This window comes from Typopeltis vanoorti, chromosome 7, assembly GCF_054136105.1.
Source record: "Typopeltis vanoorti isolate ZY-2024b chromosome 7, IOZ_Tvanoo_1.0, whole genome shotgun sequence".
Lineage (NCBI taxonomy): Eukaryota > Metazoa > Arthropoda > Arachnida > Uropygi > Thelyphonidae > Typopeltis > Typopeltis vanoorti.
The window spans coordinates 146,792,220-146,809,517 of NC_143555.1; the positions used below are offsets into that span (position 1 = coordinate 146,792,220).

Below are 17,298 nucleotides of genomic sequence, written 5' to 3' on the forward strand. Positions count from 1 at the left end.
TCAACATCTACGTCAATGATCTCCCCCAACTTTCCAGGAACTAGAAATTTTATCTATGCTGATGACCTTGTCATAGCTACTCAATCAAAAAATTTCAAGCTACTGCCCTATTTTAAGCTACTGCCCTTTTAATTTATGTTTTTTTTTAATATATTTGTCCAATTTTATGTTCTTTTAATCAAATAGTTCATCCAATATGATGAAATCCTGATTGGAAAAATGCAAATTACATATAAATTTACATTTTATAAATGTGGTGATATGCTCCCATACATATACACATATCCAATGTATGGGAGCAACCACTGCATTTTGAAAGCAATACTTTCAAAATGCAGTGTATCTAATATAACAAAGATAATTCTTTAACTATTTTCTCCATTATACACATAGTTATATGTAAAAATTGTAGTCTTTACAGTAACTCAGTAATCAAATCTGATGGTATGCTTAGTTGTTGTATGTTGCATGCAGATGACATCTTGTTGTGTGCAGATTCAAGAGAAGAAGTGGCAGCTGAACTGGAAGAGAGAGGTATGAGATTGAGCAGAAGTAAGACAGAGTATATGTGTTGCAAAGTGGACGGTGGCCAGGAGACAGACCTGGAGTTGGAAGGAAATGTCATCAGGAAGGTGAGGGACTTGCCTCGATACTTAGATTTAACAGTGGAAGAAGATGGAGGGCTAAGAAGGAAGTGGGATGCACGATACAAGCAGATTGGAGGAGCTGGAGAGAGAGAGAGAGAGAGAGAGAGAGATGGCTGGAGTGCTATGAGATAAGAGGGTGCCGATCAATCTGAAAGGCAAAATCTATAGGACAGTAGTGAGGCCAGCTATGACATATGCTATGGAAACTGTGGCCCTGAGAAAAAACATCAGCAGGATAGAGGTAGCAGAGATGACAATGCTTAGGTGGATGTGCAGTGTGACCAGAAAGGATCGTCTGAGAAATGACTATATGAGGGGAACAGTGAAAGTTACGAACTAAAGAGCGAAGATACAGGAGGCAAGGTTGAGATGGTCTGGTCACGTGATGAGGAGGGAGGATGAATATGTGGAAAGAAAGGTCATGCTGATGGATGCGCAAGGAAGGAGGAAGCATGCACAACCAAAGAAGAGATGGAGGGAGCTGGTAGAAGAGGACTTGAGGATGAAGAACTTGGACGTGGTGACAGTCCAAGACAGGAGGATGTGGAGGAGACTCATCATTAATAGCGACCCCACTTAAGTGGGACAAGCTGCAGAAGAAGAAGAAGAAGAGAGAGAGGCAGCACAGATTAACAAAAATCATGCACAACAACTCTTGCAAAAGACCACATACTGCTTTTTATAGCTCTAATTCTGCTTTATCAGCAAGGAATTTAATATTCTCATTCAAACCACATGCAATATCATTAACAAATACTATGAATAGTTGTGGCTCAAGAACAAAACTTTGTGGCATGTCACATATTAAGCACATTTTCTGGGAGAGAGCTCACTCGTAATTTTCAAGGCAATTTGTATGCGTTTCAATCTGTGATGTGGAATGGAAGAAAGGAAAGGACAGAGTATGAAACACTGTTTTTTAACTGAGTTTTATTATTAATGTATGTGGAGAGTTACTGGGGAAAAAAAAAGCATATCTTACTAATGGTTCCCATTATACTACTATGAGACATCAAAAAATAAATTATTTTCATTTTCATAATATTTTATCAAGAAAAAATTATATAACATAAAATTACACTGGCCAATACATTTTTTTTTTTCAAAGACAATGAATACTAAATTTTACCATTATCTCTACAGCCTCAGTACAGAATTTCAAGTTATACTGTATGCAACCAAACTGACAAAAGGTGCTAACAGATGATATGCAATTTTATGAAATGTGTCTGAAGGAGCATATATAGTATGTTAAAGGGAAGCCATGATTTACAAACTTGTTTATGTACAATAACAAGGTGACGAATGTATTGGACAAGGGAGATGCATATACAGTGGTATGCTTAGATTTTGAAAAGGCTTTTGATAGATTGCTACACCACAAGTTGGTCACTAAACTGAAGCAGATGGGATTGGATGACAGACTAGTGAGATGGATAGGTGAATGGCTATCAGATAGATAGGTATCAGCAAGTTGTGTATGGGGGGAAGGGGAGGATAGACTACCTCAAATGAGGAAAGTCACTAGTGGTGTGTCGCATGGATCAGTTTTTGGACCATTGTTATTTAATTTGTATATTAACGATATTTGGATAAGTTTAACTAGTGATATACAACTGTTTTCAGATGATGCTAAACTGGGGATAGTGATAAGGAATCAAGCAGATGCTGTGTCCTTACAGAACAACTTGAATAAATTGTATGAGTGGGAAAGAATATGGAACTCACTATTTCCAAGTGCAAGGTTCTGAAATTGGGTAGGCAACAATGGAATGGAAAGTATATACACATGATAGGGAAGTTTTGGAGGAAGTTGAAGAGATAAGAGACCTTGGAGTATAGGATCTGAAGTTCAGGGGTTACACTGCGCAAGTTGTGAAGACATCACATCAGATTATGGCAATGATGCAGAGGACCTTAACTTGTAGAAATAAAGAGTTTGAAATGTAGAAATTACTGGTTCCCTTGCATAAGGCTTTGATTAGACCTTGTATAGATTACTGTGCATAGATTTAATCCCCTGGTTTTCATGGTGATGAGGAAATGTTGGAAAAAAGTCCGAGAAGATTGACTACAGTTATAGCTGAGGACATTGAAGGAATGCAGTTTTCAAAGCCTTGTGAATAGGAGGACGAGAGAGGATATGATTGAGACATTTGAGTTGGTAAAGGGTTGTTACTAGATTAATGTGGAAGAAATTTTTTGCAAAATGTGGGAAGGGGATAGGAACAAGGGGACCTGCCTGGAAGTTGTATAAAGAGGATGTCAGAAGGGACATATGGGTTAAGGTCACTATGTTGGAGCACTCACCACCCATTCCGGCAATGCATTCCACTCATTCATCCACCAAGCAAAAAAATCTCTTTTTCACCTCTTAATTCACATGACCCTTGTACAGCCTCCAGAGATGGCATTTAGCTCTTAAATCACCCATTATCCTATGCAATAATTCCCCCTGTATCTATTTTGTAAGCTCCTCTCACCAGCTTATCTGTCTCAATCATATCACCCCCTCCTCTCCCTATCTACCCAAGCTCTGAAGACCACATTTCTTTAATCTGTCCTCATACACTAATACTCAACATTTCAGAGTCCTGAGACAGTCTTAGTTATTTGCCTCTACACTCTCTCCAATGTTTCCCTATCACTGATATGAATCAAAGTAAATGAAATTATTATTTCAATTCAGAAACATGCAAAACCATATCCATGTAAATTAATTTATTAATTAGTTTTGCAAGTCTGATATAAAGTCTGCAATACTAATTTACTGAAAACTAAAAAAGAAATCAACATATGCACTTGAAAAATTACATAAAATTTACTTAAAATTAAAATATGTAAAATTTACTAACTTGTCTCTGTGTATATAGGAAATATAGCACATAAATAAGAAGCAGATCTGTGCTGAAAATATAGCTTCATTATCATTACTACTGTCAAAATCATATTTCTGTAGCAATAATGTAAAGCATTCCTCCAATGAACCTAAAAATATTGATGAGACTTTATATATCATTCTTATTTATCCTTTTTAATGCTTAAAAAAACGATGTTTCCTTCAAAAAACAATATTTTCCAAAGATGGTTAATTATTACTATATCTATCATATTGTTTAATAAAAAAAAATAAAAAACATGGCTTCTAAACGTAAGGAGCTATACAACCTTGTCTAGAGCAGACTTTTACAAACATCCATGCCCACAATAGGATTCAAATCCATGTCCTCTTGGTTGTAGAGCAGGTATGCTAACTACTTGACCATCCATCCATCCATCTGTTCACTGGGCATCCAGAGATGCCATATAGTCACTCCGATACTTGGTGATATGCCACACCAGGCCTCATCATGTAGTCCTGTTGTTTGCTTTTCTGGAGGCCTCAACTCTCTGAAAATAAGTCAATCAACACATACCATCCATCATCTCATTGATGGTCTACCCCTTCCTCTTTTTCCAGGAACTTTACCTTCTATTACTGTGCTGAGAAGTCCCCCTTCCATCTTTTCAATGTGTTCAAAATATTTTAACTTTCTTTTGTCAATATCCTTAAGGAGCTTAATTAAATTAAGGGGATAAAAATCCCTTATTATTTTACAGCCAGTATGCGAAACTCTAAGATCAAAAACTATGATCTAAGAGTTTCATGCTGATGAACTATCGGCAAATCCAAGTGTACGTAACCACCTGGTAGTACCTAAAAATGATGAAAGCTAAGATGAAAAGCTGCTTGGCTTTTCATCTTAGTAATCCTTAAGGAGCCTTAAAGTTCTACTGATCTTTTCTAATACACATTCATTTTGTATGCCTTTCAGTATATGATATTCTCAGCAGCCTTCTGTAACACCTCATCTCAAAAGCAGCTATCCTTTTCTTATCTGACTTCTTTAGGTTCCAAGTCTCACATCTATAAGTTGCTGTTGGAAAAAACTGCATTTAAAATCCTCAACTTTGTTCCCATTGAGATAGATCCATCCTTCCAAATTTTAAACAAATCTCTGACTGTTGTTTTAGCCATTCCTGATCCAGCAATTCTTCACATTAATAGTGGATCTCAGGTACTCAAACTTGCTGACTTCCTTGATTCTTTCTCCATTAAGGTACACTTGTTTCTCAAGAGCTTCCCTGTTTATATTTCCTTTGAGAACCATGATCTTCTTCTTACTAGGATTGAGTTGAAGTCCTCTGTTATTACTAATCTTGTTAACTTTATCAAGAATTTGTCCTAGTTCTTCCTTGTCATTACAGAGGAGTATGATATCATCAAAATACCTCAGATTACTGATCAATCTACCACCTATCCTAATTCCTATCATGAGCTCATCCAATGCTTCATGCATGATGTCCTCCACATATATACTAAACAAATGAGGAGAAAGTAAACATCCTTGCCTATCTCCTTTTCAACCTGAAGCCAATCAGTTAATCCAACACCTGTTCTGACTGTGGCTTCTTGCTCCCTGTACAAGTTGGCTCTCAACCTGATAGTGTGTTGAGAAAAAACCAATATTTTCATTACTTCCCACAGTTTCACATCCTGAACACAGTCAAATGCTTTAGAGTAGTCTAAGAAACACTTTAAAGCGAGTCTAAATTCTTTATATTTTTCTATGATCTGTCCAACGCAAAAGATCTGATCTCTGGTGCCCTTACTTTTCCTAAAACCTGCTTGTTAATCAGGCATCTCTGCCTCAAGTTTGGCCTCAATTCTATTTAGCATGATCTTCCTTGCATGAGATATTAAACTAATAGTTCTATAGTTCTTGCAAGCCTTCTTACAGGGCAGCCCAAAATGTACCTACCAAGTTTAAATCAAATTTTCTCTGCAATTACCTGGTATAATTAGAAAAAAAACTTCACCAACACATTATAGCCATCAAGCAATTTTCTTTTTCTTTTTTTTTTTTTTTTAACATGGATTAATAACACGGTAGTAGAGTCCATAATTTGTGTAAAATGAATGCTGATCACCGTGTAACACTAAAGGAAAGAACAAGCCATTTTCTGTTTCATAAAAGCCATTTGTGTTTTCTTTTCATTTTGTAGAGTACAAAAAATGTCAGCCTACACTACTGTGCAGCAAGTATTCATCATTTAAGAGTATATTCGATCAACAGAAAGCACCGAAAAAGTTAGAAAAGCATTTCAGGTAAAGCTCGGTGTCAAAGTTGGACCAGACAGGCACACAATATCAAACCTCGTCAAGAAATTTTGCAAGATTGGGTCAGTGTTAGATGATTACTATAAAAGTGGCAGGCCTTCAACAGCAAGGACTGAAGAAAACATTGAAAACGTTCAGGAAACATTTGAAAGAAGACCAAAAAAAAGTCTGCAAGGAGAGCATCTCAGGTGTTAGGGATCAAATGCAACAGTCTTCAGAAAATTCTCAAGGAAGATAATTTGTTTCCTTATAAAATCGAGACCCGACAGTTGCTCACAGAGGTAAACATGGCAGCAAGAATGGACTTTGCTAATGCAATGATCAGAAGAATTGAGAAAAAAGAAATTGAGCTTGGTCTCATCTGGTTTTCAGATGAGGCACACTTTTGGCTTGATGGGTTTGTGAGCAGGCAAAACTGGCAAATATGGGGATCAGAAAATTCGTATGTTTTGGTTACTTCAAGTCTTCACCCAAAACGTGTGACCTTGTGGTGTTCCCTGTCAAAAGTTGGCATTTTTGGATATGTTTTTAATGAGGGGACCGTATCCGCACCGAGGTATCAAAGCTTTAGATTATTCAAAGCGGTATGGAAGTAGAATTGACTGGTCACCTCAATCACCAGACCTCAACCCTTTGGATTTTTTTTTTTTTTTTTTTTTTTTTATGGGAGCTCTCAAAGACAAACTGTATCAGGATAATTAAAAGACTTTGGAGGAGCTGAAGTCATCTATCGAGTATGAAATTTCGCTATTCCACTCCACAAGGTAGTGTACAATTTTGTAATATGATTGCAGAAGATTGTTGAGGATGAAGGTAAACATATTGGAAGTTTATTTTCCACTTGGTTAGACTATAATAAATTTAGTTTAATCCTTTACCCAAGTGTAGGCAAACAAAGTTTGTGCCTGAAGTATCTTCAGGACTGAGTCAACTCGTAGTAAGGTGGACCAAGCTCTCATCATTCCTTGTCTCAGTATCTCCATTAATGCAAAACACATCTCCTTGCGGACATGTATAATGCTATGCATTAAGGGAAGGACCACTACCCAGACTGGTTTTGACCTTTATTGAGGTCTTGTCAGTAGAAGGCAGACCCAGGAGTGGTGATACTAAGGCAGAAGCATTGGGGAGGTCATATTTACTTATACGAGTTTCCCAAAGGTGTACCACCTTATTATTAATTTACTCTGGATTTAGAGAAAGATTATAAGTTTATTTTCCACTTGGTTAGACTAAAACAAATTTACTTTAATCCTTGACCCAAGTGTAGGCAAACAAAGTTTGTACCTGAAGTATCTTCACGACTGAGGCAACTTGTAGTAAAGGTGGACCAAGCTCTCATCACTCCTTGGGCAACTTGTATAAGTAAATATGACCTCTCCATTGCTTCTGCCTTAGTATCACCTCTTCAGGGTCTGCCTCCCACTGACGAGACCGCAATAAAGGTCGAAACCGGTCTGGATAGTGGCCCTTCCCTTAATGTATAGCATTATACATGTCCGTAAGGAGATGTGCTTTGCATTATGGGAGATACTGAGACAAGGAGTGATGAGGGCTTGGTCCACCTTACTACGAGTTGCCTCAGTCCTAAAGATACTTCAGGCATAAACTTTGTTTGCCTACACTTGGGTAAAGGATTAAATTAAATTTATTATAATCTAAACATGTGGAAAATAAACTTCCAACATCTTTCTCTAAATCCAGAGTAAATTAATAATAAGGTGGTACACCTTTAGGCAACTCGCATAAGTAAATGTGACCTCTCCATTGCTTCTGCCATAGTATCACCACTTCTGGGTCTGCCTCCCACTGATGAGACCTCAATAAAGGTCGAAACCGGTCTGGGTAGTGGCCCTTCCCTTGATGCATAGCATTATACATGTCTGCAAGGGGATGTGCTTTGCATTATGGGAGATACTGAGACAAGGAGTGATGAGAGCTTGGTCCACCTTTACTACGAGTTGCCTCAGTCCTGGGTAGTGACCCTTCCCTTGACACAAACTTTGTTTGCCTACACTTGGGTAAAGGATTAAACTAAATTCATTATAGTCTAAACAAGTGGAAAATAAAGTTCCAACATCTTTCTCTAAATCCAGAGTAAATTAATAATAAGGTGGTACACCTTTGGGCAACTCGTATAAGTAAATATGACCTCTCCATTGCTTCTGCCTTAGTATCACCACTTCTTGGTCTGCCTCCCACTGACGAGACCTCTATAAAGGTCGAAACTGGTCTGGGTAGTGGCCCTTCCCTTAATGCATAGCATTATACATGTCTGCAAGGAGATGTGCTTTGCATTATGGAAGACTTTGCATTATGTTGTAATATAAATGGCATAAAATGTAGACCTTTTACACTTTGGATGAAATTTGTATGCCTCCTCATTCAGAATAACACAGCATTAAATTTGATAGATTTTGACATTTTAGACCACACCCTGTATCTCCCTTCTTATGTATGGTATGAAACTGACTTCTTCCAGTCTCTAGGCCATGATCCTGTCTCCCATATCAATCAATGAAATACTCTTATCCCTCCATCCCCTGTGGCCTTAATTAAGTATGCTGGGATTCCATCTGCACCCAGGGCGTTATTGTTGTTAAGCTAATTAACTGCTCTTTCGACTTCATGCCTAAGTGGAGGAGGTTCCAAATCGGAATTTTCCTGGTGAGAGAGAGCTGCTCCAAATTTTCTTTATCTACTCTATTGTACAGTTCCTCACAGCATTCTTTCCATCTGTTTTTGATTTCCAATTCTTCTGTTAATAGTGCTTTGACGACATTCAATTCGGGCTTAAAATTGTGCTTTAGGTCGTGAACTAAGTAAAATATCATTTTATAATTGTGCATCCTCATCTGGAAAGCTATCGCTTCACATTTATTAGTATAAAACTTTTCCTTGTCCTGCTTGATGGCTCTTCTGACTTCTGTATAGAATTTCTTATATTTTTCATTGCTGTGTCTCTTTGTTTTTCCAACCACCTTCTTTTGATTAGTTCACGTATTGCTGATATCCACTGGGTCTCTTGGTCTTACTGAGCTGAGATACTTCTTGACTGCATCCTGTATTATCACCTTGACTTCTTTCCAAAGCATTTCTGGTAAGTTCTCCTCATTGGTCTCCAAAACATCATCCAACTGAGTTGATGTTTCTTCTGTGAATCTACTAGGAATTACTGTAACATCCAGTCTAGTGGGATGTGCCTGACTTGGAAGTTTCCAGAGTCTTAATCTTATTTTGGCTCTTACTAGCTGATGGTCTGTACCACAATCTGCTAAAGGACAAGTATGCTTGTATGCTTGCCTTCCACTGTTGGAGAGCCAGGATGTAATCAATCTGGTGCCTTGACTTATCCGTGTTAGATATCCAAGTATAGGTCTGTCTTGGGTGTTTCTGGAAGCCAGTATTGGTAATAACTAATCTGTTAGCATGGGCAAATTCCAACTTTCTTTCACCACAGGTGCTACATTCACCCAGATCAAACATGCCACACTCCAAGCTAACTGTCCAGACTTTCCCAGTTTTGCATTTAAGTCCCCTAAGATGTTAAGTATGTCTCTTGTTGGTAGGCAGTCCAAAACACGCTGTAAGTTTTCATAGAATTCCTCCCACTCTTTATCAAGTCTATCTGTGTGGGGTGCATAAACTACCATGATTGATACATTGGTAGGATGAGCCGTCAGTCTAAGAAAGTACCCTATCATTAACAGGGTTATAACCAAGAAGGCTTCTTGCCTGAGATGTCTTCAGTACCCCATGATGCTTTGAGTTACCTCCTGAGTAAACAACTAGCTTACCATCTTGTCTTTTTAAGTGACTTTCTCCATTCCATTTGGTCTCTGTAATTCCCAGGATGTTAAATTTATACCTATCCATCTCTTTACAGACATCTCAAGAGTACTCATCTGTAGACCCTGATCATTCCATGTGCCTATGTAAAATTCCATTCTAAGATTAATCCTATACCCCCCGTGTTCCTCATTCACAATATCACTGACTTTTTTTATGTTGGAGACTGTAATATACTTCTTGAACAGGACCTTCTGCCTAAGCACTGAATGCAGCTCTGATTATTCTGAGTGACAATCGATGCACCATGACCAGCCAGGCCAGCATAATTGCTTTAAATTGTTATTATTCTTATTGTTACTGTTAAGCTAGTCCTCCAGGGAATCAGGAACCGATTGAGGAAGACCATATATCACCTGCACCAGCATTCCTTGAATTATTTCACACTACTGTACTCACAACCTCCAAAGGCAATACATTGCAATCATGTGCCACTCTGTGAGAGAAATAAATCTAGCTCTCACCCTCTTGTAAGTCTCAATCACATCATCCTTTGCTAGTGTCTGAAGTCCCCAAATTCTCAAATAGTCTTCATAATCTATATTCCACAATCCCAATATAATCTTTAACATTCTCATTTCTCCACTACATCACAATGGAAACCAGGAGAACAGACCCGCACACAACAGGCCACATGAGGTCATATCAAAGCCTTGTCATAAGGAAAAATGAGTTTCTTATTCTTAAAATTTAATGTTCATTTGAGAATGACAATTATCCTCTGAGTTGTATTTCCGCTACAATCCTTCAACTTCATATCTGTTAAAATTCCAAGATCCCTAGCCTGCTAAATTTCTTCTAGCATAATCCCACCAACATATGACATTGGATATCTCATTACATCAAAGTGCACAAGTTTAAATTTCAAATTTAAATTTAAACAAAAAAATTACTTCTTCTTCTTCTTCTTCTGCAGCTTCTCCCACTTAAGTGGGGTCTCTGTTTATTATGAGTCTCCTCCACACCTTCCTGTCTTGGGCTGTCACCACATCCAAGTTCTTCATCTTCAAGTCCTCTTCTACCAGCTCCATCCATCTCTTCTTTGGCCGCCCATGCTTCCGCCTTCCTTGCACATCCATCTGCATGACCCTTCTTCCCACATATTCGTCCTCCTTCCTCATCACATGAACAAACCATCTCAACCTTGCCTCCTGTATTTTCGCTCCTAAGTTCGTAACTTTCACTGTTCCCCTGACATAGTCATTTCTCAGATGATCCTTTCTGGTCACACCGCACATCCACCTAAGCATTCTCATCTCTGCTACTTCCATCCTGCTGATGTTATTTTTCCTCAGGGCCACAGTTTCTATAGCATATGTCATAGCTGGCCTCACTACTGTCCTATAAATTTTGCCTTTCAGATTGATCGGCACCCTCTTATCACATAACACTCCAGCCATCTCCCTCCAGTTCCTCCAACCTGCTTGTATCCTGCATCCCACTTCCTTCTCACCTCCTCCATCTTCTTCCACTGTAGAACCTAAGTATCTAAAGTCTCTCACCTTCCTGATGACATTTCCTTCCAGCTCCAGGTCTGTCTCCTGGCCACCGCCCACTGCGCAACACATATACTCTGTCTTACTTCTGCTCAGTCTCATACCTCTCTCTTCCAGTACTTTTCTCCATCTTTCCAGTTTAGTTTCCTCTTCTTCTCTTGAATCTACACACAGCAAGATGTCATCTGCATACAGCATTGTCCAAGGTGCATCTTCTCTCACCTCCTCTGTTACCACCTCCATCACAATATTAAACAGACACGGACTTAATGCTGACCCTTGATGCAAGCCAACTGTTACTTGAAAACTTTCTGTCTGTCCCAAACAGGTCCGAACACTTGTCTTCACATTTCTGTACATTTCCTGCACCAACCTGACATATTTCTCCAGCACCTTCTTCTCCCTCAGACACCTCCAGACTTCTTGCCTTGGCACTCTATCGTATGCTTTCTCCAGATCAATAAATACCAGATGTAGCTCCCTTTGTTTCTCTCGATATTTTTCCATCATCTGTCGTAACCCAAAGATAGCATCTGTTGTTGATCTACCAGGCATGAAGCCAAATTTTTCCTTTGCAATCTCCACCTCCTCCCTCAATCTACCATCAAGAACCCTTTCTAGGATCTTCATTGTGTGGGACATCAACTTTATTCCTCTGTAATTTTTACAGTCTTGTGCATCCCCTTTTCCCTTGTAGATGGGAACAAGAGTACTCTCCCTCCATTCCTCGGGTATATTTTCCTGTTGGCAAACTTTCATGAACAGGTCCGACAGCAGGTCAATTCCCTCTTCCCCCAGTGCCTTCCATGCCTCCACTGGAATTCTGTCGGGGCCCACTGCTTTTCCATTCCTCATCCTCTTCATGGCCTCCGTCACTTCCATTCTACTGATGTTCTGCACCATCCCCTCAGAAGGCTGCCCATCTCCTCTGTGAGTCCTTGCATTTTCCTCATTCAGAAGTCCCTCAAAGTATATTTTCCATCTGTTTCTTATGTCCACATCCCTCCATAATACTCTTCCTTCAGCATCTTTGATCTGCCTCACATGTAAGATGTCCTTAGCTGCTTTATTTCTACATTTCGCTAGTTGGTAAATTTTTCTCTGTCCTTCCTTTGTTTCTAATTGATCATACAGATCTTGATATGCCATGGCCTTTGCCTGTGCCACAACTCTCTTGGCTTCTTGCTTTCTCTCTTTGTACACCTCTCTGTCCTCTTCCACTCTTGACTCATCCCACTTCTGCTTTGCCTTCCTCTTAGCTGTCACTGCCACTTGTACATCATTATTCCACCACCAACCCTCCTTCTGCTCTCTAATCTTTCCAGATGTCTCACCAAGCACCTCGATTGCACAGCTCAGGATTACTTTTGAATTATGTTTCCACCAATCTTGTACACTTTCCAGTCCATCCGAAATCCTCTCTAACACTCTCTCCCTAAAATGATTCCTCACACTCTCTTCTTTTAAGCGAAACCACTTAATTGTCTTCATCCCATGGCAACCAGAAGTTCTTATCTTCGATCTTAATTTAAAGTCTGCGCACAGCAGTCGGTGTTGTTGTGCTACTTGATCTGTTGGAATTACCTTACAATTTGTCACAACCTTAAGATGTTTTCTTCTAGTCAAAATGTAGTCAATTTGTGAGCTGTTGTTACCACTTCTAAATGTTATCAAATGTTCTTCCCTCTTGAAGAAAAACGAGTTCACAATTGCCAGATCAAACGCTACTGCAAAGTCCACAACCCTCTCTCCTTCCTGGTTCATCATTCCCACTCCGTGGCCACCATGCACCCTTTCACAGTCTCTATTCTGTCTTCCTATGTGCCCGTTCAAGTCTCCTCCGACAATCACCATCTCATTTTCTTCCAATTCCCTCATTTCTTCATCTAACACGTTCCAGAACTCATCTTTTTCCTCTGCTGTACAACCAACTTGCGGGGCATATACACATAATACGACCACCCGTTCTTCTCCAAGACCCAATTTCATTCGCATGATCCTGTCGTTCCTTCTACCCACGTCCAGTACTTCACCCTTCATTCTGCCACACACCACAATTCCTACACCATTTCTTCCCTCGTTATTCGCTCCAGAATAGAACAATTTATATCCATCTCCCAGTTCCTTTGCCTTTCCCCCTTTCCACCTTCTCTCCTGCACACATAAAATGTCCAACTTCCTCTTCCTCATCATGTCTGCCACCTCTCTTCCCCTTCCAGTCATGCTTCCAACATTCAGTGTTCCCACTCGCAACATCCTCTCCACCTGCTGGGCTCGCTTCTTTAACCGCACCCGCCCTTGATGCGGTAGCCCTCGTCCACTTCTCACAGCTGTAGGGCGATGTGGCTGCGCGTCGCTTAAGGGGAACGCCCTAGCCCTTATATCATTTTCTCTTCGACTCATAATTATAGTTTGAGTTGGCACTGAAGTTTTACGACCGGATGCCCTTCCTGACATCAACCCTCGCATTTATCCGGGCTTGGGACCGGCACCTATTGAGGCTAGCTTGCCTCCTTCGGTGGCTGCATAAGACGAAATGACTTAGCAAGATAGGAAAGACTCACCCCTAGCCTTCGAATACTCTAATAGCATCAGGGGGAAGGAGCAAGGAGAGGAGAAAGAAGCAAAGAAAGAAGAGGAGGGACCAGTCTACAGCATAATATAACAGATATATATTACATGAAGTAAGGCATGGTCCAGCATCAGGTACCTCGGGTTTGCCATGCCCGTACTCACTAAAGTGAGCCCTTGAGGAAAAACAAAAAAATTACTAAACATTTAAAAACATAATTTTAAATTTCATATATTTTAATTATATGAATCCAATACACATACATTAGAAACAAAATTATGAAATTAAAATTTTTAATAATAATAAAAAAAGTTTAGTGAGACAGATGAAGCTATATCTGTTGGGAAGAAGTTAGTTTGGTGGAATCCAGTTCTCTATTTGCTATTTTTAGCTGGTGCTCCATGTCAAGAAAAGTTTTCTTTCTTCTTTTTTTTTTTTTTAGGTCCACAAGGAAAGGGAGGAAGATATTTCAGAGCTTTTTCTGCCGAAACTAGATATTCATTATTAATGTTTAGCCAAAATGACATCAGCACATTCTGGTTATATTAGTTGTGAGAATGCCAAAGCCAGTTCTGATAGTTCTTCTGATTGTAATGGTTTCTTTGACATTGTTTCAGCACTGATATTAAATGGATTTCTTATCCATTTCAGTAAAACACTCAAAGATCTGTTTGCAAACTTTCTACGTGCCATTTCAAAATCTTCAGCACATCAGTTATGTATGAAAAAGAGGCTAATTTGTCATTAGTCAGTCATTTTGGCCAAAAATGTGGCCCTAATAGAAGTTAGTGGATATGGATACGTGCCAACAAACAAATTTTGTTTAAAACTTCCTTTAGATTTTTTTAGTTACTGAAAACTTAATTGTATAATATACCTGAAGTTATCTGAGAGAATATGGTGACAAAGATATACAAGTAAAAAAAAAGTAATCAAAATTTTAAAAATGTGCCTTGTATTCCCTAAAGACAAGTCATGTACCCGTGAAGGCAGGTGTACAAGATAGTAGGTTGCAAAATTTGGTTTATAAGTTAAAATAAGAGGAATATGACAGACAGAGATACACTTTGGGAAATGCTGACTTAAAGGATTGACAAAGTTTAGAGTACTTTGTATAATGTATAACGCAATGCATTATATGTCATGTATAATCATGAATTAAGAAAAAAGACTCATAGTCTTTTTTCTTAATTCATGACAATTCGATTAGGTTGTACAGATGGAATGGATGCAAGTTTTTGTATGTGTGAAGTGAGTGTTAGGGAAGACTGCATTTGTATAAGAGGGATGGCCTACACCTGAATGTGTTTGGTATCAGGAGTCTAGAGAAGCTAATAAATCATATGAGACTTAACACAGAGAGTCAGGGAAACTAAATTATAAAGGGAGGAATGGTGAGAATGTGAGTGTAAGAGTGACAATGTTATATTACTGGGTTAATGATAAGAATGAGCTTTGTCATGGAAATGTTCACACGAAGAGAATGATTTCAACTTTGTGTTTGTCTGGTTTGGACCCATTGAACATCTCTAAAGATGTCTACATAAGGCACTAGAGAAGAAGAGAGATCTGCAAGTTGTCCAACTGTGTCATGCAGACTGCACACAAGAGTATACAAAAGAATGTGCAAGTAGATTCTTATGTCTGTACACGAATGCTAGGAGTATCAGAAACAAAGGGGTAGAATTTGTTGTTTTGGACAATATGTTGAGACCTCAGATTGTAGACATTAGTAAGACTTGGCTATCAGAATCGGACATACTAACTGGTATCAAGTGTAAAGGATATACAGTATTTTTAGGAAGAACAGAGAGGATAGGAGAAGAGGGGGCATGCTGCTAATGATATCAGATGACTTGAATCCAGTTAAAGTTGAGACCGATGATTGTACTACTAATAACAGTATTTCATGTGGCAGTGAAATTGAAGCAGTGTGGTGTGGTGTGGAATCTAACAAGATCAACTACAAAGTGGGGTCTTGTTACAGACCTGGTGGATAGGTTGCTAGTGGTGAAGAAATACATAACCAAATAGAAAACATGAGCAAGAAAAGAGTAATCATAATGGGAGACTTTAATTATCCAAATATTGATTGCATAGCAGTAGAATTTCATGAGAAGAATGAAAATGAATTTATTGAGCTGTTGCAAGTTATAACTTCCTCAAGCAGCATGTGACAGAAGGAACTCGAGGTCAAAGAGTGTTAGATTTGATTATGTGTCAGAGGGCATTTCAGTTAAAGACATAACTATTCTGCCCTCCAGTTGGTGACAGCAATTATGCATATGACTAAATTTATGAATTTAGAAATTCAGAAAAGGTTACATGCTGAACTACAAAGCAGGAAATTATGACCAACTAAGGAGTATACTGAGTTCAGTGGAATGGAATCAGTTGCTGGATGTTGAAGAATATCGACAGTGCATAGAAAGCATTTAAACAATACTTAAATGATGCGATATCAGAATGTCTCTCAAGAGTTTGAAGAATAAATAGGGTAGGAGTCAAATGGATGTGTAATATTATTAAGCAAGAGATTTGTAAGAAAAGGATGATATGGAAATAATACTGTGTGCATAAGAATGATGTCCGTTATGAAAATTATAAGGAGCAGGCTAGCATAGTCACAACTGTTGTACAGAAAGTTAAGTCTGAGTATGAAAAGAAACTGGCTCTGCATGCTAAAGACAATCCACAAGAATTCTATTAACATACTGCAAGTAAAAGAAAGAATGACTATGAAAGAATAACTTTTCTAAATGCAGATGGTGTCAGGGTAACAGATGCAGAAGAGGTTGTTCAACTAACCTCTTCAGAACAGGGAATATTCTGCAGGAATGGAAAGAATGTATGGTAATTCCATTGCACAAGGGTAGTGCAAAGATTGATATATCCAACTATCAACCAATTAGTATCTCAGGAGTGGTGGTGAAGATTTTGGATAAATTGGTTACAGCTTGCATTCAGAAATGGATTGGCAGTGAACCTCTACTTTGCAATCAACAACATGGGTTTACTAAAGGAAGGTCATGTTTTAGCAACTTGCTTACATTCTATAATAATGTTACTATTCAATTAGACAATGGGAAAGGATACACCATGATACTTTTGGATTTTGCTAAAGCATTTGACAGAATACAGCATGGTAGACTGTGGCATAAACTGGAGAATATGGATTTGGATTATAGAATATTAGCATGGATAAGTGGGTGGCTGACTGACAGATATCAAAAAGTGGTATACAGGGGATGCGAGTCTGCAAGATTTAAGGTAACCAGTGGTGCACCACAGTGCTTGGTCCACTGTTATTCAATCTGTACATTAATGATATTGGGAAGGATTTGACAAGCAACATATTTGCTGATGATGATGCAAAGATAGGTAGGGTAATCAGGAATTCTGCTAATATGCAGTACTTGCAGAATGATTTGAATAGGCTGGAATTGTGGGCATGGGAAAATGGATGTCAGTAAATGTAAAGTCATTCACTTTGGCTTGAGTAGATATCTCTCTCTCTCTTCATGTAGCTTCCTCAGTGAGAGGGTGCAGCACCATGTCCTTCCAGTTCTCTCT

At 38.8% G+C, this 17,298-nt stretch overlaps 1 protein-coding gene across 1 annotated transcript in view; it reads right to left on the reverse strand.

The window, feature by feature from the left end:
* Positions 1-4,070, reverse strand: part of LOC150105173 (meiosis inhibitor protein 1-like) — a 335,005-nt gene extending 330,935 nt beyond the window's left edge. Inside the window, exons 1-2 of the mRNA XM_090395130.1 lie at positions 4,064-4,070; positions 3,503-3,635 (exon numbers count right to left, since the gene is read on the reverse strand). Of these exons, the coding sequence (XP_090251256.1) occupies positions 3,503-3,635; positions 4,064-4,070 (140 nt within the window). The remainder of the gene's footprint in view (positions 1-3,502; positions 3,636-4,063) is intronic.
* Positions 4,071-17,298: the final 13,228 nt, after the last annotated feature.